Raw genomic sequence first — 26,888 nt, forward strand, 5'->3', positions numbered from 1 at the left:
TTATTAAATTTTAAAAGGTTTTTTATTTTTGTACAATTTAGTAGATAATAAACACTACAACTTTTGAAAGTGTGCTATCATTTCGCCGACCGGATTTCACAATCATTGTTGATAAATACAAGAGGAATAGCGAAGATACAGTTTCAAGCTCATATACCTTATTACTACAAGGTACTGTTTATATGCCATTCGTCAAACTTGGGAAATTCGGACTCTATCTATGAGAAATTAATGATAGCACACATGTGCTATCTTTTTGTCCAAGGGTGTATGTCAATGGAAGATATCGACAAAGGAAGATATCCTGTATATATTAGTTTATGCGATGTTCGGTTCTTTATTGTGCCACAACGCAATTTCGTACGCTGTTTCTACTAAAACCATATGGTCCTGTCTATAAAAAATAACTAAGCCATTAAAAGTAAAACAAATATGTCAGGTTATAAAGTTAAAATGCGGCACTGTCTGGTGTGTCTCTATTTACTGTTATTCTTACGACGAACCTGAAATGTTTTTCAGAAGGGGAAACGGATAAAACGCCCTCATCACCGACGCGCAGGAAACTGCCAAAGACGCCGGTATAACGAGTTCATAAATTGACACCTACACGTGACCGTCTCTCTTTCTTTTTTTCTCTTTCTCTCATTTCCACGCAATGTACACGCATACGCATAAACTACACGGGAGAAGTAAACCTCGATTAGACCGAGTTCTGTTAGTGTAGCGGAAAGTGAAGCGCAATAGCACCACCTACACTTTAGAAACCGGAAGTGATCACCACCTCTCTCGGTCTTTCGCTTTGTATATATCTCATGATCCGTATCCGATGCGACTACCGAGCCATTTTACTTGTTACGTACGTATTTCTATACTTACATGTATTAAACTACGTGTACCACGTGTACCACGATCATATAAAATAATAGGAGATGACGACAGCGGATTTGACAGACTATAGTAAAAAGGCTACATTCCATGTAAGTAATGACGCGTGCTCTTACGATATGAACCGGAGGGTACGAAACGATTTTCACCGATTCGTCTGCGGAAAGAACGGAGGATTCCGGAGAAACTCCAACTATCGAAGTCGAATTTTCTTTGAATTTCTCTTTCGCCTCTCTTCTCCCCTTTTTTCGCAGTTTTATTTCGCCAAGGCGAATCATCGTTGAAATTCTCTGCCTCGCGAAGAAATCGTTGACGGCTACATTGAATTTTAATGCACTAACGCAGTGGGGGAATTTGCCGACCTAAGTTCCAAGTGGCTTTAACGTTTCGAACTCTGCTTCGTGGAAAATGTTCGTTTCCAAATTGCATCCGTTCTATTTCTACGATCGGTAATGTGTCAAATTTGCGCTGCGTGTACACGGTGCGTGTATTAGAACGCGAGAGTGAATCGTAAATATTTGCTGAACCGCCGATCGGTCTGAATTTAATGAATTTCGTAATGAAACCGCGGAACTTGGAAAATTGAAATCGCGATGCGATCGTACAGTTTTCGATGAAACGAGGATGGCCGCGATTTTCCTCAGTTACCGTGAAATTTCCAATTCTGACGCACCTCGTTAAAGGGACGCAATAGCTATAGATATAACTGAGACCAAATTTTATACGCGTTTTGTATCGAAAAAAAAAGAAGGGAATATTTTAATTTTAGAAGCTTACCGTTCTCGTCGTTTTTTGGTAAAGTACTATAAACTAAAAAATGTTTTTAGCTGCTTACTGTTATCGCCTCGTTCCATATTTCATTTAAATTTTACAAGCGAAAGAAATTGAATGTTTCAATAGATGTACGCTGCTCTTATAAGTAACGCATATCTACATATTTCGGTGGATTTATAACGTTAACAATCGATTTCACCAAAGTGTACAAATTAATAACGTGAAATTGGAATTAATTCATTTGTGATTTTCTTATGAAATCGACAGAATAAAGATTTAAACTATCGTCTTAACAAGCTTAACGGTAAACATATCATAATTACTACGTAAATCCTTGGAATATTTTTTATTATCTTTTGATACAGTGACGAAGTCGAGTTAAAAAATTAAACGGTTTATAGACAAAGAATTTAAACGATGAAACAGTTACACGTGGCTTGGTAATGCGCAAACACTAACGTCGTTATCACATATTGGGTCTTAAAACTTTTGTCGTGTCGTAATATTCTTTAATATGTAAAATGAAGAATGAAATTGTTTCTGACTTTTCGCATATTTTTGAGCAGCATGTAAATAATTATTCGACGGTATAAAATGTACTTTTACACCAATGTTATATAATATGTAAAGTTATATACACATTCTCAAATGTTTAAAGTATTGACAGTATTTAACTCTCGTCAATCATCTTTGGAATGCCTTTTTTAGAACTAAATTATTATCAACGAATTTTAATATGTTTCGTATGACATAAATTTTCGACGATACATATCAAATTGACATGTTGTAACAAACAAAATTATTATTCTCAGCATTCCACGCTTTATACAAATTTCTCAGCAGAAACTATATTTTCACGTATATGAAATGATCGACTTTTTGGAATAAAGAATAAGAAAGTTCTTGCTCCGCTTGACAACTGGATATCGGACAAATTAACGCAGCTAATTAATTACCGACTAATTAATCAGTCAAATAATTATCATAAGCTTTGATTTTGCAGCTTTTGTTGCGTATCAATCAATGCGTAATGAACATAAAATCGTTCGATCATATCGACCATTCAATTTATATACTTTTAATGCAATATCGAGGAAAGATATTTCTAAAAAAAATTCACGTTTGTACGATCACGACAGAGTTCGAACGAAGCAAAATGTATAATATCGTTTTCTTTTTAGAGTGTGCATCATTTTCTGCGACAAAGTACAAAGAAACGTTTCCTCTGTTCTATCTTGCGGAAAAATCACGGATTATTACCGACGCGTGAACACGTTTCGGTTTTCGCAACGGATTTAGGAATAATATAGGAGTAGAAATAAATGGAACTAAATCGTGACGTGTCCGTAATTTTGAGTCTTTCCGATCAAACTTACTCGACTTAAAATACGTATATATGCTTTGGATCGATGTCTCGTTCGATAACGTGCGTCATGGACAACGTAATCTTCCAGTTAGAAACTATCGAGAACCACGAACGAGAAAGAGAATATGCTTTCTCGTATCGACTTTAGGTGCTATTTAGCTAAGGATCACCCATGCATCAGTGTAAACTATAATTCGGGCCAACTGTCGGGCTTGCTTGACATAACGACTTTCCTATCACTCTTTGTATGACAGATACTTACATGTTCTTTGATCAAGCACGTTACCTGTATAGACTGTATCATCAAATATGTGTCTCTGTTCTTTGAGTGGATCTGTAAATAATTATACAGGGTTTCTGACAATAGGTATACGTCGTATATAAATAAGATCATTGTTAAGTTGAAATTACAAGAGAGTTTTAAACTGTAACCTTCGTTTGAGCAGGCAAGTAATTTACTTTATCGATTAGTCGCGTAATCTTTTATATGTTTTCTCCTTCTTCTTAACTTTCGTCCGGTTCGTTGCTTTCAATGAAAGAAACGAAACGATTAATATCGCATTGCTCTTGAATGAAGAGCCGATGGATTCCGTGTTTCGTTATCGCCGAAGCGGAAAGCATCTGGTTTGGTAATTCGGCCGGGGAACGCCGAGGATATTACGGATCTATTATAGGAGAGGCAGGTCGATGGCAAAGGGAAAAATGCGATCTAGGTACTTGGTTGTTCGCGTATTTAATAAGTCGACGAATTCTTGGGATTCTTTGTGCAAATATTCTTCGTTGTCGAGAGAGAGGAGCTTCGTCTTTCATCGATCGCACGGAAATTAAGTTTAAAAGATGTATGTATTCGTAGCGCGAAAGAAAAACAAACGGTAGAAATCCCGTTTTATTTCTGTTAAACTTGCAACTTGCTTCGAAGAGAATATAAACTTAAGAGGTACGGTTGAAAACGGAAAAGGAATTTGTAAATTTCACATTGAACTTTTAATTCGTAGAGATACTCTGTAATGAAAGAGAGTAACCGGAATCCTAGTAAAAGTTTCGAAAGGCAAAATATACTTTTCCAGTTTGATGTAATATTACAAGTAAATACGACACAGGACCAAATCAGTAGAGGATTCTTCTTCTAATTATTGTAGGTATCGCTTTCGTGTCTCGGTGTTTCTCGTAAGAATTATTGTAATTACGTATATCAGAAGGAGTTTGCAAGATACTGCATCTTAGAATCTTACTTTCTGATGTTAATATATTACTGCATATTATAAGCTCGAAATTTCATAGTTGACCAAAGTTGTATATGATTGTAACGAGTAAGGTTTCAAAGCAGAAAACAAAGGTTGTAGGTAACTCGTGCCAATGAGATTCTATTGGACATAACAAAATATCATGTAGCGAAACTCAATTAAGAAAATGTATCCGAATAATACAGGATACTCTGTAACAAATTATATACACGTATCATCGTGTTAATATCGCATTGTATATTTACAATTACGTTATACAAAGCTACTACGTTGCGTAGGAGGTATTCAGTTAACGTGGCATTAATTACTTCGTTTATGGTACACAATTACGTTAATCTAACCGAAATCTTGAAATTATTTCTAGTTAGAGCGTGAAAATATCTATATATTTTGAAAATATCGCACACTAGCCCTACGTTGCAAAAAGTTTACGAATTTATCAAGAAATGACATGAAACGCAACTCACAATTAATGTTAAGATAAACACGTTCGTCAGCAATGGTGTTAGAACCGATGAGTCAAGAAGTTAAAAAATCTGGTAATTATTCTTCCTATATTATGTATATTAACTTACGTTAAGTAAAATATTTCACTACAATTGAAAAATACAGGAAGAAATTTACGAAACACGTTCCAAACACGATAGATTATATGTTTTAAAATAATTAAAAAATATAAAACCTCGATGAATTTTATGCTTTTAAAATTGTACACTTTTATAATTTAAAATATATAAAGAGACAATTTTTCGAGTACACGTGTGGTATACGTGTGCTCATAGTTACATCAAAGAAATTTATTTTCGAATGTTCTTTTTTTATCGATATTTGCGCCATTTGCGTTTTATTCGTGAAATACTGGAAACGTTTGAATTCGCGTGCTTCAGGTTACTGATTTTAGAACAAATACATCCCTTCGGGATGGCTAACGTCAGTTAACGACGGTTTCGCTTCATTCGAACACTTATGGAATTGACGTCGGCCATCCAGGAGGCGCGTTCACTCTCTGACGTCAATTGGAATCAGCCTCGCTGAATGGGATGAAATTTTATATTTAGTTCGGCGATGCTTTATGCGCGTAACCACGTTATTTCCATTTAACGAAAGGATTTCGTAATAAACTATTTGATGAGCGTGAATCCATTCGGAGTAGCAATCGAAATGACGTCAGTTTTGTTTCATGATTTGTGGGTGGAGATCATTTTAAGTAGAAGTATACAGTAAATATAGAAAATTAAAAAAAATATTATAGATATGGGTATTTAACATTTGAAACAAAACAAATATCGAGTTATTCTCTGTAGCTGGTGATATTTTCACGTAGAAATAGAAAATTAATGCGGAATACTTTAAAGGGTCGTAATTATGGAGTTCAGTAAGGTATGCTCAAATGAACGTACGTATGTAATTGGTTTTCGAGTCAGATTCGTTACGTTTGCTCGATTTAGCATAAATTCAAGTACTCGTATGTACTTTGAAGGAAATCCGCTCGGGTGGATACAGTTTAAAGCGAAGTTACCATTCAATATGAATAATAAAACAATGAAAACGATATGAAATTAACGTTTAATTGTTATGCGCTATTATATACCAAAACTAGAACGTTTAGAAAGATGCGATAGTAGAACAATAACGTTTCTGTGGAATTTCTCCGAATGGAATGGAGGAAGTACCACGGTGGCTGAGTTACCTGCAACGAAACTTCTTTGGACCAGCATTTGTACGGTTCTGTACGTTGGCTTTGAAATTTGGAGCGACGAAGCGTATCGTTACGACAGTCCTTTTTCCTCCGTAACGATCAATGTTTTCGTTCTTATCGTTGGAGAAAGCTATATATACGCAGATGCTTTCGGCGTAATCGCGTTCGTTGTAGCGCGCTTCCCTTTGACCATATAAGGTTGCTTCGTTCGCTGCTTTACACGATGAATTGACGCTGTTCGGAGGAGCGCACGACAATCGGTCTAGATAAACGCTAAGAAATGTGTGCGTCTGTGCACCGGTTTTATGTGTAACCGTAGTAGAGAGTAGAGAAAAGCGAGCACCGCGTTCATAAACTAGAACACGAAGGAGACGCGAATCTTCACACTAAACTTGCGCTTTTCGGCCGCATACCGCTCGCAGATCGTTTAGTTTATATGCGACTGACGAAGAGAAAAGTCAGACGGAAAGTGTATGTCGTCGAGCGTATGCGGTCCGCTGCGGAAAATACAGAGCGGAATATACCCTCAGCAAACCTCGATATGTCCTGGAAGCTTCGCGAGAGAGAACGAACGTTACAGCACCGCTTTCCCCGTCTGCCTTTTCGTGGCAAGAGAGAGAGAGAGAGAGTGAGTCGTCCCCGCTCGAAGCATCGAAAAGATCCCTTTAGTCGCGCGTTACCGTCCGACTACGAAAAGAGAACGGAACACGAGAGTGTCAGTTGGGGCGAGTTGCGTCGTCACCGTTCTTCTCCTATCTTCCGCTTTCGTCCCACGATATTCCGTCGAATTGCTCGATATTCCGTCTCGATCCGAGCTTTCGACTGACGTGTTGACCATGCTCCCGTCGAAGCTCACACATAGACATACAGAAGTACACACACACGGATACGCACACATAGACACATGGACATACGTTTCCGAATATCTTTCGCTGTCCACAAACAATAAACATTTACTCCTAATTAGCTGGTAGTTGATCGTTGCAAGCGGGCGAGAACAATGCAGTTGCACGTCCTCGACGCGAGGAACCTGAAGAATTTAATAATTCACGCGAATATGTGTAACCGGATGTAAAGATAGAAATAAACTCAGAGAATAAACAATAGAAGAGAAAAAATAAAGTTGAAAATAAACTCAAAAGAGAAACGAAGATACATAGGAGAGAAATTCTTACGCGAAAGTTCGAGCTGCAGTCACGCGTGGAGGCGCTCGATCTTTTTCTTCGCTCGTTCTTTTTTTCCTTTCTTGGATTTTTCGTTGGACGTGTACTACCGACAGAAAGTTTCGCAGCGATGTAATGCTTGAGTGATGAGAAACGGACGACGCATCTTTGATGGCGATGGTAATTTCTGGTTTTGTACGATAGGTACGTAGTCAAAGCGAGAAGTAAGTTTAACGTCGCGATAGACTGTCACACGAAGGAAAAATATTAGTCTAAGTCTTTCTATGTAAAAATGTAATTGTTATAAACTTTCCTGCGAGGAGCTTCGCGATGTATGTTTATCTTACAATTTTTTACAATTGTATTACATGGCTGGCAAGAATTTATAAATATCGATGAGAATAGTTATTCGCGAAACTAGACTTTCCGATATCTTCAGTTATTTCGTTAAACATCGCGAAATTTATACGACAACGAAGAGATATAAAAAATCATGAAAAACGCTGATGCTTGCAAACTTTTCGTCGGTGGTGTACATATACGTGTGAACGTGTACGAACACAGGACACACGTGACAGAGAGAGGAAAAATATACAAAGATACGTAAATAACGTAAATGTGCGGTGGTAGAACCGATCAGAGATACTTATATACACGTGTACCAGCATACGGACGCACGTGCATATCATGCGAGTGGAGACGTGAATGGTTAGAGCGGATGCGCGTGTGCGTGCGCGCGCCTTTCTTCGCCATCCTCTCTTTCACTTTGCTTTTCTTTTCACCTGTGAACTTCCCTGTTGCTCCCTTTTTACACACAAGATTCTGTGTTTTGTACTATTCTATACGGCTCTACGAAGCTGCACGAGGCATCTGTTTCTTTGTACCTCTAAATTCTGTTACTACGTCTCACGTTTATTTCCGGCGACGTCTCTTCACCACATCGACATTCGTCCACTTATTGTTTCTCTGTGAGCCCGAAAGTTTCATTGTGTATAGCCCATAACTGTTTCTGCCGTTCTTCCCATGTTTCGCCGCTTTCCCTGACCCTTTCTCTTAAAGAAATTGTATGGCTACGAAAAAGAGACTAAAAGAGAAATAGACCCGCTGACGAAAGAGAAAAGAAAAGGAAATGTAAGTTGTCCATGTTGAAACAAACTTAGCATATTGGCCCTCCATGCTACTCTCTCCCAACTGGCACGACTCTAGTTGTTATATTAGCGTTCATTTTCTTTTGCGGCTCGTCCCTTGCGTTCCTTCTTTTCCTTTTACATTGTCTATTTTGTTTCGTACTGTCGTTTAGGTATGGCTACTTCGTCGTTTAGCAGCGATCAGTTCTTATAGTTTCTTTCGAACATTTTCCTTCGAGCCTCCTGTGTTACGTTAATTTCTTTTCTTCCGTTTGCTGTCCTGTTTCTTCGTTTCACGAGATTAAAGGACAACGAATGGAAGAAGCATGAGAACGTGATTAGCATAGCTAATTCGATGTAAGATTTCACGTTAAAGTAACAGTTTGAGCACCAAAAGGCACATAGCGATACGGCTGTAAATGAAAGGAATTCTTGGTATCTATAGAAAGCACAAGATTAAATTCCGTTTTAATGATATTCAAATTCTCAGATTGTATGTCGCTATATTCTTTAATTCTTCCTTGATATCAGGCCATCCGTATAAGTAATGTCGTTTCTTATTCCGGTTCAATGACACGTTGTATGTTTGGGAAATTTGAAATTAAAGCTCGGTAAGAACAAACATTCTTCGTGCTAAATCAAGGGTTTAAAGTATTCAGGTCATTTTTCTAACGCAGGGAAGAGTTTAAATATGCATATCATACATATTTAAGCGAGGTCTTTTATTACCTTGCAAGTTTAAGAAAGACGATACGACTGTGGTCTCTGCAAAAGCATTTTTCAAATTTATACGGAACAGGATAAAAAGCGAGGAAATTTTAAAGGACAAATTTTCCAGATAATTTTCAATTTTATGGCAAAGCAAGATCTAGTCGTTCGATTTAACAACGAAACATAAAAATGATTAATTCAAAATGTTCAACCACGTAAGAAATAGCAAAAACATTAAATTTCGTCGATAGCGTCGTGCGCAAATCACCTAAAGCGTATCGGAAAACCATCAGAAATAGAAAAATGGATTCTGCAGCGGACTTTCGGTAGGGAACCATCTCGAACGCGTGTATGTTTGTACTTGTTCCTCGAAATTGGCAGTAAAATCACCCATTTCTAGATCGGATAGTAACAAAGGGTGTAAAATAAATTCTTTGTAATAATCGTAGCCGTAAAAGACAATGACTATCATCTCTATTCCGACATACAATGCTACTTCTTGTTACTGCCGCTTGAGAAAATTTTAATAAAAATATTCCATCGTTATGATATACGTTTGATGATTTATAATGAACTTTCGAATCAAAGTAAAATCACTATGATCGTAATATAACAATTAGACGGATTTCAGGCAGCTTTGGTGGCTAAACCACTGGATTTAGCAAACCTCGAAAAAATTTCTTTTCATACCAACGTGTTCATTCGTTAAAAGCAATTGGAAAGCATAGAAAAAATTAAATATCTCTTGGAATTAATAACATATTTAATATACTCCCCTAATCTGGCAACAACAGATTATCCATTTGTTAAGCGTACAATTTTCTAAATAACAGGAAGTTTAGGAACACGGATCGTGTAAGATCGATATTAAATCATTTGTTTAGTCGTAAAGGCAACAAATTCTTGAAAAGGGAATTACAAAGTTATCTATAAAATAACAGATAGTTTTTACAAATGATGTCCTTTAGGAGATTGTCGCCCTTCAACGTACTCTGCTCTATGTGATAGTATATCGTATTATCGTTGTTCTATCATGTTTAATATTTGGATATTTAAAAAACGACATTACGTATCGGATGTCCTAGTATAACGAAGAAATCTATTCTCTCTCGATGGATGCGTAAATTATTTTAAAATCTGTAGTCAGAATTTTCTAAATTAACGAAATTTCCTTTTTAATGTATATATATATATCTAGTAGATTTATATTACATATTCTACTTATTACAAATTTTCATTTTATTATATTTCAAATGTCACATACGAAACGAAGGGTTTAATCTTCATTCTTCTCTTCCACCCCCTGTTCTTTTTTATTTTCGCTCTACGTTCCTTTCTCGTCTCTCTCTCTCTCTCTCCACCATTTCTCTCTCTCTCTCTCTCTCTCTGTGTTTCTTCTCTGTCTCGCTCTCTGTCTCTTCCTGTTCGTCTATCTGGCTGTTTGTACATCTACCTACCCACGTACCGACTTTTGTTTTTGTTTTTAAGCGCACAGTTTTACACGATCAGTAAATTCGTGCTAAACTATGTATATGTGCGCCAAACGTCCGAAACTTTCTTATCGATCGGCCGGTGCTAAAGGGACTTTTTTGAAAATTCTCCGCAGCCCTTGACTCGTTCGGAGGAAATAAAACGAGCACGAAATCGCGGGCGTTTGGCTTACGCTTTCCCTGCAATCTAATCGGTTGGAAATGTCCAACGAAATGAGAAAATCGAAAGAATGCCACTCGATTTCGGAAAGAATCGCGTCTCTGAATCAAACTTCTCACAAAATCCATCATGATACGTTTAACACGCCAAGTGCTATCGGAACACATGTGCTATAACGTTGATCGATTGATTTCCCTCGCGGAATATCGAACGATTTTCTAGGAAGCAGATTATAAGTTGCCAACACTTTCATGTTGTTTACTTTGTATGAAACGAGGATGAGGGGGAAGTAATATTTTTTCGATTAATAGCAGCTTCAGCTGGAGTCTAAAGAGTGTGATAAAAGAATTTTTATAAAATAAAAAATACAAAAAAGAAACGATATCACTTCATTTAATTAGAGAATTTCAGAAATTTTGTTACGAAATTTTTGTTCCAATTAATTCAGCTTATTATTGGAAAGAGTAAAGATCGAAGAATAGTTGTATTATTTGTAAAACAGCTATAACAACAAATGATATTAGTAGGTATATGTTAAATTACTTGTGTACGTAATTGCTTATTATTTTTATTGTAAAATATATTTCCGACACATTATTTGTCTATAAAAATCTTACTTTGCATTACAAACGCGAACATTTAAGTGAAATGTATGAACAGCCTGTTCTAAGTAGGTCGTACACATTAATCCAAATAAATAGACACCCTGAAACCAGACGTCACACAACACGTAATTAATTAATCCACTAGACTGGAGTCAGTTATCAGTGCAGACTGAATTAGCTGACAAATAAATGAATTGAATGCCAGGTTAAATTTAACGTATTTTATTGAATTTACATCCGGCAATGAATTCTAAATAGACCTATGAACTTTACCAGCTTGAACACCAACTGAAACGATGAAGGATCTGGATAATTTTGTATATCTGACGTTATTGTTGTATTTTTATCGTTCAATGACATTTTATTATGTAATTGTACGTAGTATATGTAGCAGACCGAAATACGAATATTTAACGATACGTTGAAACGATCATTAAAATGCTACAGTACCTAATTTACAATTACTATGAAAATGTTGGTAACGCAAGAAATCTACTACTTTGGCACCGTATTTAAAATTTCAAGTTAGTCGATTAGAATACCTCAGAAAGTATTGGCTATTTTAAAACTCAATTTATATTCAGAAATATAATCAGCAGGAAGAATTCTTTCTGATGATACGAAAACATCCTTTTCGTGAAACATAAGTGAAAAATAATTAGAAATAGAATGCAAAGCTTCGCGATATCTTCTTAGATATTTCAACGTAACTAGAAAAACTATATTGAACGTCTCAATTTCCGTAACCTTTTGTAGTTTCGAAACGCATGTTTAACGACGATAACAAGGGAAAGCGTACGCGAGAAGGATCGTAGCCTTGCACATACAACACCAACGCTTCTCTCGCGACTCTGCTTCGGCTTTAAAGGTGTTCGCCAAATCGAATGTAAAATAAGCGTGAAAATACGTGCTTACGATCACGGTATCGTTCGTCGCCGTTTTTGCGTAACCTTTGAACGCGTTGGTCGTTAGAAAAGACGACCGGGAAGAGGCACGAAAATTGAATCGCGTTGACCTTTTATGCGACGAAAAAATCAAGCGATGAAAAAACTGTCAAATTTTCCGAGTAAGCAAAATTTCATCGAAATTTCACAGAACTATCCTTTGACGGCCGATCATTTTTTCGCTTCCGTTCGTTGCGTTTCCGCTACCCTGTGTCCCGCTCGAGCGTCGACTGCACGTCAATGGAAACTTTAAGGCCGAAAAAGCGCCGCGACCACACGCACACCTCGCTTGCGTAGTTCATTGAACGCGTTAAATAGACGTAAAAAGCAGACGTACAGTCCGGGAAAACGGTACGTGCGGGAAGAGAAGGCAAAGAATCCAAATCAACGTTGCCTTATTCACGAGATACAAGAAAATTGAGAAAAGGAAACGGTACGAACGAGATGAGACGATAAGAACGAAGAGGAATTCGTCAACGACCAATGGATCGGAAGAGGAGCGGGAAATCAGGAAATGCGAACTGACGTCCATTTGTTGCGATCGAAGGAAACGAACCTTTTTCTTGGCTGTATCGTACAGATCAGTGATGCACAATGATCGTTTAATTGGATGTTTAATAATTCCTGAATAATAGTTTTCTTGCTACTTAAAATTAGAACGGGATACGACGAGTTTAAATAATTATAATTCGGGCTATGATATAGCGTAATGAGAGTTACGGTTGTTTCGATCGTCGGAACGAAAATTTCAGATATTTTCTGGAAGATAAAAAAGCGACACCGGTGTCGCCGTGACACCAATCAATATCGCTTGTCGTGCAATAATTTACAATCTCGCTATATCGTAGCTTGGATTATACGAGAACAAGGAGCAAAGTTTGTATTTTCAATGGTAAAATGTCTGATAAAGATATTTTACAAAAGCACTTTTGAAACGTTTTCATAGATGTATTCAGGATATCTTTGTGATTTAGCATGTTGCATGTCTTGGTAGAATTAAGAACATTGATTAAATTTTGAGATCAAATCGTAAGTTTGAGTAGAATATGTAGAAAAATGGTAATATCGTTGAAATTCTAACATAATTCTTTTGTAAAAATCTTCAAAAAATTTTAATTTTTGTGATTACAATATAACTATTGGCGTGACTACTATAAAGTTATTGATACAGAATTGGCGAGGATACGAAGTACAATGAATTTTAAATGGAATTGCTATCTGTTTTTTTTAAGTGTTTCAATCTTTGTACAATCCAACGTAATTTTTGCATAAAAAAAAGGTCAGAAAAAGATACAGACAGATACTACGAGGAAATATGTTTTTCAATGTAGAAAATGCATACAAAATACGTTTCACAGCGGACAGTTTTCTTTTATTTTATACGTTTTATCCTATTCTCGAATTCCATTTGCACATATTAACTTTGCCGCTACGAAAAGCTACCCCAGTGACCACCTGTGAATCTATCTCAACTCAGAAACGTCTGTTACAAAGTTCGTACGGAAAACTTATTGCTGAAATGTTCCATTTTTCATAATGTATCTTTGTATTCGCAGAATTACTTCTACTAATTATTTTTCAGATAACCGCAAGCTTTAAACTCGGGCGTCACTTTAATAGCAATTCCATTTAAGAAACTAGAAATATCTAAAATTGTCCTCCGCGTATCATACAAAAACTCCTTTCTTATTAGAAAAAATTCTTCTTACCCTGAATACATTTCTATATATAACGAAGCATTTAACGACAGAATTAATCACTGCACGTGACAAATATTTTCATCTCTTATCTATAAAATGCAGCAAAGTAAATACAAAATAATGAAAATTATTTTCCGGAAAAATGTAGCGACTGTATGTTGTTCATCACTGATATCATGCTACCATGCTCTCGTAGCTATAGTTGTTAAACATAAACGCGGCTCCCGCGTAATTATAATCTTCACACGATCACAACAATCTGTACTATGTGCATCACACATAATTTGCTCGCTCTTGTTCGTTTTTGCCTTACTCACAACGATTTTTCCACAAGTCGCTTCTGCATGAGAGAATGAATCCGCTTTCTAATTTTTATTCTAGGAGATACGCGTGAAACATAGACGTTCGATCTTTCGACTAATTTTTCTTATGCTCTGCGAAGCTGATCCGATTGTCATGATATCGGGTCTACGATTTCGATTTCACGGAAACGGAGATCGCGTCTTTGTTCATTCGTAGACTCGCCATTAGCTTTATTGATCGTCGTCGTTAGAAGCGGCGGATCTTCATCTTCCTCTCCTCTATTTTAGGAACAAATCGCGAAAGAGAAGCAAGTGACGGGCCGGGTACAGATTCAAGTTTCCTACGAAGCGGATCGCAAGGAGTTGATCGTTTCTGTTTTCATGGCAGACGACTTGTGCCCCAGAGATGACACGGGATACGGTGCATTACCGGAAGCCTATGCTAAATTGATTCTAGTCCCAATTTGGTAAGAGTTTATTTGAGAAGAGATAATGAATTTTCGTTAGCACAATAATTAGATCGTGCTAATATGTAGATTGTCGTTAATACTACATTACTTTTCTAACGCTAAAACGAACAAAATCTATTATAGACTTGATTATCTTATAAATAATAACTAGTAGAAATAGCGTTTTCAACCAGACGAAGCTTAGTTGGATCATTTGCCACTATTGCAACTATGTACGTTTTCAGCTACGTACTTACTTTAATCACGCCTTTACAAAAACTCTGTACACCGTTGATACTACGTTTTTGCTAAATAGTATATCAGTCTACTAAAATCTTGGTGAACAATCTTTTGCACGACTTTCTGAACGATTACTTAGCGCTTTATCTTATTAATTGTCATTCGTGAAAGATAACACTGTAAAGAAACGAGTAATTTTATCTAAATAATAAATGAATTACCAAGCATATTCGTATATTTAGCTACGTATTTATGGAAGCTATTTCTGTATTATGTTTACAGGATGATATACTATATCAGTAAATTTCCAGTCAGTACAATCTCGGTTGTAACGATCTCTATTATTATTTGCTAACGTTTCATAAGCTTTTCAATCTCTTGTTAACCGAGGCTTTGTTACCTCAACGAGAAATAATCTCGAACTCCTTCATAGGCTTTGAACCTTTTTCCATTCAAATGATTCTGTAACGATCTAAATAAATGGAAATCGGATGATGTGGAGTGAATGCGGGCAATATTCCATGCTTCCTTAACTTAATTGTTTCGTTCTCTTTTCGAAATAATCAAATGGCTCCGTACTTTCCTGCGTATTTTTTATATTGTAAATTCGTTTCCTATATATTCGATCGCGATATCAATAGCTCGGTATTACATATACATTTCAGTGCTGATCAAATTACTTTGAAAACCGCGGTTGCGGAGCCAAGTCAAAAGCCAATTTGGAATGCAACATTGCTCTTCTCCGGAGTCGATGGAGAAAGTTTGATGAAGCGAGCAATCGAAGTAACTCTCTGGGATTTCTGTCCCGATGGCGATAACGTTTTTCTCGGCGAATGCAGCGTTGATTTACAGCGAGCTCTCGAAAACGATAGAGCTGTTTGGTAAGTATCTTTCACGAGAAATAAAAGATACGGTTACCTTCTCCGCGACATATATTAATTGCAATTTAAAACCATCCTTAGCGATATAGTTTCATTTTTATTGTTTTGTAGTCGCGAGTTTAGTCGTTGCATCTTAGAAAATATTCCTGTTAAATAAACTGCGAGTACGATTTAATATCTGGTAACTCGTATAACAGATAATGTAATTTTCATTGCGGATGTTTATGCATATAAAGGAAAAGAAATGTTCAAAAGCGTACAGCGTACGAATAATATCCAAAATATTAAGAATTTGTACCGCCATTAAAAAACAGCGCGCTACTTTCTCGTATCTTCTAAAATTGCGGTAACTTAAGCTTCATACCGTACATAAGAACAATCTACGAGATAACTCACGAACGGAATGGAATCGTTTGCAGGTATCGGCTAGAAGATCCTCGCGGCCTTCGCGTAAGCAAATCGCCGTACTGTTCTCCCCGTGGCTCTCTTTCAATGGAAATTGCCCAAAGGTTACTGCGAAAGACGGAACTGCGTGAAAGAAGCTACAGTGACGATACACAAAGCGACAGCGGAAGTCCGGAGCTCGGTTACTTGCACCCGGATCACGCTTGGCATGCAAATTCTAGAAGAGGTTCCAGCCAATCCGAACAGTTAGAAGTCGAACCGTACGAACTTAACAGAGATTACAGTAGATCGTTGCCCGGCAGCCGAAGAAGCAGTTTCCAAAGCCAAGGCGGCACCGACAGTAAACGTAAGTGCACGTTCATTTATGTCTGTACGTACATACGTTCCAATAGCCTAACCGTACAGGTCGAACATTTTCTACGTGATAAGACTACTGTTGAAGTATATAATTCAGCAAAATTGCAAGTATTCGTTAATATGGCAAACATAAAAATTAACAAAGAGATCATGTTATACGAATTTAGAAAATTATAACAAACTGTTGTTCAATTCTTGCGCTTCTGTGTATCGAATTGAATTCGGTTTTTTATTTGTATTGATTTTTTTGTAGTTTTAGCGTATGTAGCGTGTTCCTAATCTATTCAGTTGTCTGAGATTATGACACAGACGTGTGGAGCTATTTTCGAGAATTTCTAAAACTCTAAGTATTCATCTAGTAAGCAGAACGTTTGCATTGCATTTAATTTGTAATTTAAATTATTTCTCGGATCTATAAATAAGGCTTCTAGCTCTATAGGCTTCAAAAGCTATACATATGTGATTTTTAATCAGCTATCGTGCCAACTACTTGCTTTACTACTAAATGTAGTAAAGAAGTTATAAATTTCACAGTTATGTGACATCTGTTATAAACGTAACTTTAGTTACAAAGAACATGTTTATGAGATTTTTAAATACTGCTATTACGTGTACATTGCCATGTTTCTCTATGAAATTGAAAAAATTATAAATAGCGATAAATGCATTGAATAAATTCTTGTAATTTCTGCATTGTACAATATTCATTCTTATGAACGGTGGAACGCTATCAGGAAACAAATATGTGTGAAACGCAAGTAGATAATGGAAACGTCGATATCTGGAAAAAGTCAAATATAAATGTGAGAACATACATTGTAATCTAAAGGCTGAACAAGAGACCATTATTTCCCAGTTCTCAGTATTTCACTGAATATTCGTTGGCGTTTCAACCTTTTTATTTCTGTATCGAAAGTTCTCGCTACATCCATAAAATATAGAAAGTGAAATAAAATGCCACCGGACTACATCTCAAAGTTCAGAAAGGTGGAGGATTTTCCAGTAAATTTAAAATTCGCATGCTATTTTATTATTTCAAAGAAGATTTTCGCATTACAAAATCGTAACTATTCAATTTACAAAGAATATTGTGAAGAACAAAAGACCCTATTGAATGAAAAGTCCTTATGAATCTGTATAACGTGCAATTCTTTGTAAAATATGTACTTCTGTTCAATCGTAGCAATTACAAATAATTGAATAATTCATAAGATATTTATTTCTAATTTATTTAATAAAAATTCCATCATTCTTCAAAGATACTAACGTTCTAGATACTATATTTTCTTTTCAAAAATATCATGATAATACAAATAATGTTTTATTCGTTAAACACCCCTTGAGAAGAGAATAACAAACAGAATAACAAACCTGTTGGATCTAGATCAGACCGAATCAAGCTTGTTTGACTTCTGTATTATATGTTATAAAAACTGGGTCAGGGTTGAAAATCAAACTTCCAACAAGACGCGATATCGTCGTAGAAATTTTAGGTCATCCATGGTACTTCTCTTCGTTGATGTCCTTGTTCTTGAACGAGAAAATTATATTTGCAGTGTCTTCGATTTCATAATTATCCTTGGACTTCGCTAATTCGTTTCGATCTACTCAATTTCTGAATACTTACTTCAAAGTGCACGGGAGCTTACAAGCTAAACTAATTTTATAACTAATTTTCGATGTCGGTCTTTCAAGTACTTTCATGAACTACGAGTATTTTCAAAGCATTATTAACTATGAATCTTGTTAACATAAAATGATTTTCAGTGCTTGATTTTATACATTGAAATATTACGTAAGATAATATTGCTTCAACAGATTAGAAAAAGTCTATCTAACGTTTAATATTATGTATTAAAAAGCAGCGAAATATCCTGAATGATTAACATTCTTTTACCGAACATTTGAAATATCTACGGAGATGTATTTTAACTTACATGAGTATATTTCATCATATACGAACATGAAAACTTTACAATATTACAAGCAAAAGAGGACAAACCAGGAACGTGTATTTTATAAGTTAAAATTACTAATTTAACTCTATCTAAGTAATTTATATTTTAAAAATTAATTAACCACTTTTACCGATTCTGTATAAACTAAATATCCTCCATTACGTAATACTATTCTGCCAAAAAGAAGTTCCTGGTGTTTGCACGAATTTAACCAAATCACATATTTTATCCAAATATGAACCCGCATAAATATCAGCCGTCTAACAAGGATATTCATAATGTGTTATGTCACTGATTCTCTAAAATTTTCCAAATATCGGAGTTCGCTTCTATAAAATCTTCAATAAATTTACAAAATGTGACGTTCGATTTTCCAGGCGGAAGCATGGGAGAAGCTGATATGCCGAATATAGTGCACTACAATCGGGATCGACGACGGAGCTCGTTCACCAGGCCGATGAGGGATCCCGAAGAAATTCTAGAGGGTCTACGATCACTGAAAGCGGCCAAGAGGGAGCTTGGCAGGACGATGAGTCTCACAGGAGACAAAAGACGCGAGAGCCGTGAGTATGGATACGTTGCTTCTCTTTTGGCCATCATTTCGCCTAACCATTCGTTCGTCCGTCCGTCAGTTCGTTCATTCATCCATGCGATTGTTTGCCTGTCTGTCCGTCTGTCTATATCTGTTTGACTGTCTTTCACCCGCTCGTCGATTTATTTCTATATTCTTTCGTCTTTGTCTCTCTTATTTTCTCACCACCACCGTTCTCGATCGTTGGATCGTCGGTCGGCTCGATCCATCCTCGTCCACCAGCCGATCAGCAGATCGAATCTTCCACTTCGGCCGGCGCCGTGCGTATCGTACGCATGCGAATAAATGTATGTGCACGGACGTACATGTATCCGTGTAGAGCGTAGAGGCAAGGTAAACTGAATTAGACGGGCTAGAATGATTATCGGGCGCCATCATTCGATTTAATCCAATCTCATTCAACTCGATACGATTTCTGCTACGTGGAAGCCGGGTTTCGTTAGAGACGATTGATTATTGGAACATAAAAGCTGCGACTGCCTCTTTTTCTTCTTGTTACATGGTAAGACAAGATTTCAAGCTGTGAGTAGAAAATATCTCTGAGAATCTTGTCTCTCAGTGCGTGTACGCAGGTGTAGTTGAAATATTATTACCTATAAAGTTGAGAATACTACTGTGTCGTAGAATATCGATAACGAGTAGGTGAAAATAAATCTCTTAGGATATAGGATCACACGTTAAACTATCGATAGCAAGTTAGAGGAGATAAATTTCTTGGAATGAGAGTTCCAACGAACGAAGATAAATTTCCTGCGCTTTTCAACCAAACCAACTTGTCTATCGACTGAAAACCAAATTTCTTGTTCTCTGCGCAAAAGAACATAAGAGTGATTGTTTGAATGAAAATTATTATTATACATATATAAATATATGTGTAGGTCCGTATCGTATGTGTACATTTTTGTGCATTTTCCCATATATCATTCACAAGCCTTTATTATCTTACACTTATATGTGTTTTCTGTGCGATATATCATGTTTCTTCCTCCCTCTCACTCGTTTTACTTCACACGTCTATTTGTTTCTCTACTTTCTCCTTTCCGTGTGCCTCCGTGTAATCACGTCCCATCGATATCGCGCGATTTGACCGAGCGAACAAGTATCCTAACAATTTTTTCGTCCAAGTTAGCCCCCGTTCTTCTCGTTCGTATGGTAGCAAGATAAAATTAATCGAGCCGGAAACGGATCGGCCTGGAAGGGAGCCTTGCGTTCTTTGACACATCGATAGAACAAAAAATTATAAAAATTTCTGAAGCACTAACGTCTATTGGTAACGGTAACTATGTTAAAGGACCAATATAATGATCTAGCCTGTATAGAACGTTTCGCTATTTATTTTCCTCGGTTCTCTTAATTTGAAACACACACCCATGACGATTCAGTGCTTTCACCGACTATAGATCATCGAACAATATCAGCGGAAATTGGTGTCAGAAGTCTCTTATGATTTGTTTTAAACGCAATTCATCTTTATTTTGTTCGACACACACGACAGAAATTTTGATTGCGTTTGGCGTAAACTTGGTTACAAATTAAACAGATATTTATTATTTGATCGTTTTGTTGTTAACGCGGCATCGATGTCGTGATAATCAGCTACACGTACCACAAGATGATCGAAGATTGAGAAAACCTTAATTTGGAAGAATGAAAACTTGGACGTCGATTCACTCGAGCCAAAGATAATTCTGTCGTGTTTTGCGATAATTCAAAGTTAACCGACGTTCGAAAGGGATTAATCGTTCGGAACAAGCGAGTGACTCGCTAACAATATGGAAAGTGCGATTGGCTAGAACGAGCCGGATGTTTCGCGTTCGGACAGTGCTAAATCGCGTCATCCTACCTCTGTCTGTCTGCCTATCTATTCATTGGAGAAGCTGGCATTTCCAAAAGTTCATTCGTCGCAATGATCTGTGCTCTATGCTCATCTCTGTGCGATCGCTGTTGCGCCGCTGTTGCCTGTCGCTGAGTACTCGTTCCGCCTGTGCCAGCCTAAGACACCAACGACCTAATATCATCCGACAAGGCCGAGAAACAAAGTGATTGGCTAAAAAAGGCTAACTTGAGCAAAGTTGAAAAGGAATTCAGGAACGGAGGAGGTCGAAAGCGGATGGAGGAGAGGAGAAGGATCGATCGAAGAACGCGATCGATCACGCCTTGGTTTCTTCTCTCCCGCTCTAGCTCCCGATGTTCCTTCATATGTGTGCCTTTGCACGCCACTCTTTGTGAGTTTTCTCGACATGTTCAAAAACAAACAAACAAACAGACAAACAAAAAGTAACAATCTACCACACCTCATCAGGCCTGGTTCCTCGTTTACGTTGAAACCATCAAACGCCAAGTGCCAAAAGCTATGCGCTGATCGTGTTCTCCACTATATACTGAGTGTTCGTCTTCTCTCATGATCCGCTGACGAAGAAAGCCGCCAATTTTCTCTCTTTGTTCATTTTCTTGATCTCCTTTCTCGGTCGGCACCGTCCGGCAATCTCTGACATGCGTACACGGTCGATCAAAATGCTCGGTTCGCTCGGTCGAAACGCCATCGGCCATCGTCACCATCCCGACACCCCGATCGACGACGAATCGTGGGCTCGATCGACCGACCAACCACAACATCATCGATCAACGACAACAGCGTGCGTAGTCCCAACGGTTACTGTGTGGCAGTGCGAGCCTGTATCTCCGAGGACCGGTAACTCGGCCTCCTTCCCACTGCCGCACTCCATACCACCTCGATAAATAACCACAGGACACTGTGGACCACCGTCACGGGCTTCCGGTAAGATACATTTTCTCGCTTTCTCTCTCTCTCTTTCTCTCTATTCTATTCCATTCTATTTTCCACTAGTCTCGCTCTATCCATCTTTCTATTCCTTTCCTTCTTCGTTCCACTCTCTGCCTATTTGCCGACACGTTTGCCTTGCCTATCCGTTTCTTTATCTGTTTGCCTATTCCGGTTAAACGCAAACGTTATTTCCCATTCTCTGTTATATTTTAACGTCCTTGTTCCCTTTTCTTCTCCTATTTCGTTCTACGTTTATCTCTTCCTACTTTTCTTTAACTGTAATAATAGACGTGTCTTTCTTTTCTTTTCTTTTCTTTTTTTTTAAGACCGTGAAAGATTGTAATCGATGTTCTTTTTATAAGTTATACTCGGAAGGAAAGTTTAAGGAGGCAATGTATTTTATCTTTTTCCATTGTTACTTTTACCACTTTGTTTGAATATTGCCTCCCAGCGGGGAAGGTCCTATTATAACGAAAACGTTGAGAAAGAAATGAGAATGGGACTGCTTCAAATGTTCCCATGGATTATTGTGTTTTGCTCGAAACGTTGTCTTAAATGTAAGTGTGCTCCAATATCTAAAGGCACCCTGCATTCAATAAATTTTTTGTCAAGGTATATTTGTAGGAAACTCGTAAATTGCGTAGTACGTAATTTTACCCCTATTCATTTTTTTTCTTTTTTTTTTTATTACGCCAATCCTCTGCCTGCTCGCAGTAATGCTTTATATTTAGATTTTAAATGCTCGCTTAGTATCGTAGTATTAGCAATAGTTAAGTTGATCGCTAACCACTCGTTGCTATGTCTACAATCATGGTAAGGAAAACTGATCTTCGATATGTTTTTGAATGCACTTTGAGAGCGGAAATTTGTTTGTTGCGAAAATATGTTCGTGAATATTCATAAGGATTTTAGGAAGAAAATCTGTTCTCGTTGAACGTGAAAAATATGTAGAAGAGAATAAAGCGGAAAGTAATACATTTAAATGATAGTAGAACGCTAGGCGACGACAGCTACTCGTTTGTGTTTCGCTAATGATCGACCTGTACTACTTGATTCCATATAGTAAGGAAAAGGATACAATATAAGAGATCGTGCGAAATAAATGTCGGTATTATTTATGTGCCACGATATCATAACGATAATGTATCATTTTAGAAAAATTTCAATTTTTATATAGAACTTTATATAAAAATGTAAAGTTTTTTCCAACCATTTCATATAATTTCTTCGCTAATGAAATACCGGAAATTCCCATTATAAATTAAATTCTTTGAATTAGATGATAATTCAAAGAGATATGTCTGTAGCTTACTACTTTGATCATCAAACATGCCACAAATTGACCCATTAATTTCAATCCTACCATAATCTTCCAATAGATTCCAACCAGACTATCGGTATTCGTACCAAACATGCTTGATGACAGATTTCTGACATGTTTGTCAGATATCTAGCGAAACGCTACTGTTATTGAACGCTAACAATTAAACATCGATACTTGTCTAACATTTAAATAGGAACGAAAAACGATAAAATTTAATAAAAAAATTCACGCGCGTCATTTAGCATTCCTTCGGAAACTAATAATAATCAGCTATATACGTTGCACACAACAGAGAGAATAATAAATGATATAATATTTACACAAAATAATGGAAACTATTAGTTCTCAAAGTTCATTTAACGACGAAAAGTATCAGAAGATACAGTAACTTTAATCTGAGACAGCTGATATTTCGCGAACAAATTTACTAATTTATTCCATATGATTAATGTTGCTAGATCGAAAAACTAACTGTTTTAATTTAGTTCTCAAAGTTTATTTAATCATGAACGTAATTTAAAGATACAAGTTCAAAGTGAAAAAATTAATACTTCACGAACAAATTCTCCAATTTTTATTGCATAGAAGACGATATTATATGATTAATGTTACTGAATCGGAAGACTGACTGCATTAGTGTCTTACGTGTCTCCTATCATCATCCTATTGTATTGTACCTGAATATATCCTCGCGTAGAATTAGTAGGCCCGATAGACACAGTAGTTAGTAATTCGTGATAGCAATGCCAACTTTGTAATAACGATAATTCCGTAGATTTTCAAGAAATAGCTACAATTGACGTACCTGTTCCATTCTTAGCTAGAGTTTTGCAACACGTAGCTAAGAAAACCGTAAGTAGGCTTCATTGTGGTTTGTCGTCCTAATCTTGAATTTATCTCTTGGTGCTTTCTTCTTATACCTTCTTTTGATAGTACACTAGTAATTTAAAACAGATCTACCTTATTTTTCAGCGATAAAACGTAATACCATTAGATGCATTATTCTTATCGATTATTATCTATCGATGTACGTAGATGCTGATGTGAGCAAATTTAGAATCCTTACATCATCTACCCTGCACACCACTCATTTACAACTATAGTGGCACAACTTATAATCTTCGAATTTTTTCCAAATTTTCCTCTCATTCATGTGTATGAGGTAATAACGTTACTTTTTAAGGATTGCAGATAACTTTGAACCGTACTATTTTTATACGTAGAAAATTAGAAAGTCGTATGGAAATATTAATAGCCATTTATCCCCAGTTGGTCTGTGTAATTAATGAAAACTTGGACTTTCGTTCGACAACATTTTATTATCTCGAAAAGTAGCATCTCCTGTAAGAGTTGCGTATTCGTTTAAAAGTTGAACCAACTCCATAAATACTCGATAAGCACTCTGTAATTACTCGACATTTCAATCCCATTCTTTACTCTACATGTCACAAACAAGATATAAGTGCGCACAGTTAGAAATATGCTTTACCATTTCGAGGGTACTTGATATAATTTGGGTGCTTCGTTGATTGTGAAACGTAAGGCTTTGTTGGAAAAGTATGAACTCCCCGAGTAGACAGCCAGATCCAGTATGCATAAAATGGATTTCGAGCAACGACTGTCCGGCAATCTGCGTGGCATTGCGCACGGCCATGAGAAAAGAGAGGCAAACGATAGAAATAACTCTTTCTCTCCTTTGAAAAATAGCAAGGGAACAAAAAAGAAAAAAGAAAGAAGATCAACGTGTTACACCCGGAAAAGTAAATCACACGACATGCAGGTTGCTGGGCGGGCAATCGCGAAATACACAGGTCACAGAAAGGAAATATTTTTCTCTAACTCGCAGGGCGGGGTGAGCGCAAAGACAGCGTCATGAATATTCCGGAGAGGTTTTACGATCGCAACAGTGAATCAGAAGAGGAAGAAAAATGGAGGTAAGTAGCGCTGACTATAAGAAATATATAACTAAAAACTATGACCTCTGCTTAACCGTATCTGTTTCTTTAGTGGAGCGAAAGATAGTTGAAATTTGTATAAAAAATTACTCGAGACCTAGTGGCAGTAAATTTTTCTCTGTCACTTTCTAAATATATTTGTTATACTTTTAAATACTTCCTGGAAATAAGTATCTAATAAATCTGTTTCTTTCTGTAAATAATAAAATCTCAGCCAGGTTAAAACAAAATTTATCCAGTATTTTCTTATAATAATTTGATTATAATTTTCGAACAATTTGAATGCAAATATTAAAAGTTGCTACCACGGTTTTGTTTTCTCTCATTTTACATATATCCAACGAACTGAAATTATTATCTCCATGCTATAATATCAACTGGGATAACCTCTGTTTAATTCTCTAAAGGTTTCAAATTAAATTCTTATTACAGAGTTATAAATTCTTCTAACAGGATAAAAGTACTTGCTATATTATAAATCATAATTAATGTCAGTAACGCGGTATTATGATAATTATATATTGTGCCAATTATTTTCACTTTTGTATTATTATTCGTATGATAACAGATTGAAAATTGTAATTTATCAAGTAAATTAATACAGTATCTCAGTTTGAAACTAAGCTATTCTTTAAAATGATTTTAATTATTCTTATAATAATATATTACTTTTCACTGTAGAATGTATTTTAATTAACTGTTCAATGAGTTATTCAGCTTATTTGTGTTTTTAAAAGAAAAGGAAAAATATCGTCATTTACTTCAATGATTTTAAGGCTACATAATTTTGGTAATACTTTCCATAAAAAGTTCTTCGAACATGGAAAAATGTCGTATAAAGTAGTCGTTGAACCAGCAACGTGAATTTAATAGTATAATTTTCAAAATTGACGATCGTCATAAATGACACGAAAAATGCAGCATAAATACTTTATTACACCATACTACATAGTTAAATAATCTAATGCTATTTACTTTACAGATGCACATTCTATCCCCCTCCTAACATTCCCTCTTTCCCTAACGTCTGGCACAAACGATAAAAACGATGAAATTGTAAAGTGGACTTCACTTTTTAGTGTTAGTCTGTTAGCTCTCTAGCTTTTAGCTTGCTAGTACTCTAGTACTTTATTCTCATATATTTTAGATCTGTCCTAACGTACACTCGTGTAACTTTTGTTTAATTTCACGGAATATTAATCTCTCTTTGCTTTTCTGTTCTCTTTTACATTTAGTCAGTCGATGAGAAACGAAAATGGCGTTGACGCAAAGCTGGGTCGCGGACAGGTGCCACCAAAGGGATTCAAGATGATAGCTGGTAAATAATTTGACGATTTACTAAATACAGATGTCAAGAATTTCAGTTTGATTTTCGAAATAATCTTTCATTTCTCTTTTCTTCGTGTATTAATCGCATCAGTGTTTCAATACAAAACTTGTCACGGAAAGGAGAAACAATGAATTTATCGGAGAAGGTTCCCTTGTGAGAAACTTTGGATCAATTGTGTGAATTTTTCATGGATTTTAGCAGGTCAAAATGGCGAGGTGAAACTGGGTTTCTGCCTAAGCAAGGGAACGCTCGAACTCGAGGTTATATGCGCTAGACGCATTTGCCCCGGCGAAAAAGAAGAGCCAGGTAATTTCCTGCGTTTCTCGCTAAATATTTCTAACTAACGTGTACGATTTTTCATTCAATTGTGAAAGCTTTTTATTAACGCGTATTTTGTTTACTGTAAATTGACGTACAAGAATTAGAATTCTTGCCAACAGAA

General features: G+C 36.5%; 1 protein-coding gene and 1 long non-coding RNA gene across 13 annotated transcripts in view; one reads left to right on the forward strand and one right to left on the reverse strand.

The window, feature by feature from the left end:
• Positions 1-26,888, reverse strand: part of LOC132910772 (uncharacterized) — a 158,865-nt gene that overhangs the window by 121,276 nt on the left and 10,701 nt on the right. The gene's annotated exons all lie outside the window — the stretch shown is intronic.
• Positions 1-26,888, forward strand: part of LOC132910734 (regulating synaptic membrane exocytosis protein 1) — a 153,664-nt gene that overhangs the window by 118,468 nt on the left and 8,308 nt on the right. For 4 of the 11 annotated variants that reach the window (XM_060966675.1, XM_060966674.1, XM_060966677.1 and 1 more), the window contains 8 exons: positions 520-578; positions 14,459-14,637; positions 15,525-15,740; positions 16,160-16,491; positions 18,838-19,023; positions 25,008-25,095; positions 26,352-26,434; positions 26,645-26,752. In XM_060966675.1, coding sequence (XP_060822658.1) covers positions 520-578; positions 14,459-14,637; positions 15,525-15,740; positions 16,160-16,491; positions 18,838-19,023; positions 25,008-25,095; positions 26,352-26,434; positions 26,645-26,752 — 1,251 coding nt within the window. Of the gene's footprint in view, positions 1-519; positions 579-14,458; positions 14,638-15,524; positions 15,741-16,159; positions 16,492-18,837; positions 19,024-21,687; positions 22,966-25,007; positions 25,096-26,351; positions 26,435-26,644; positions 26,753-26,888 lie in introns of those variants that run through there. The other 7 variants (XR_009658840.1, XR_009658841.1, XM_060966680.1 and 4 more) reach the window with 7 other exon arrangements.

This window comes from Bombus pascuorum, chromosome 9, assembly GCF_905332965.1.
Source record: "Bombus pascuorum chromosome 9, iyBomPasc1.1, whole genome shotgun sequence".
Lineage (NCBI taxonomy): Eukaryota > Metazoa > Arthropoda > Insecta > Hymenoptera > Apidae > Bombus > Bombus pascuorum.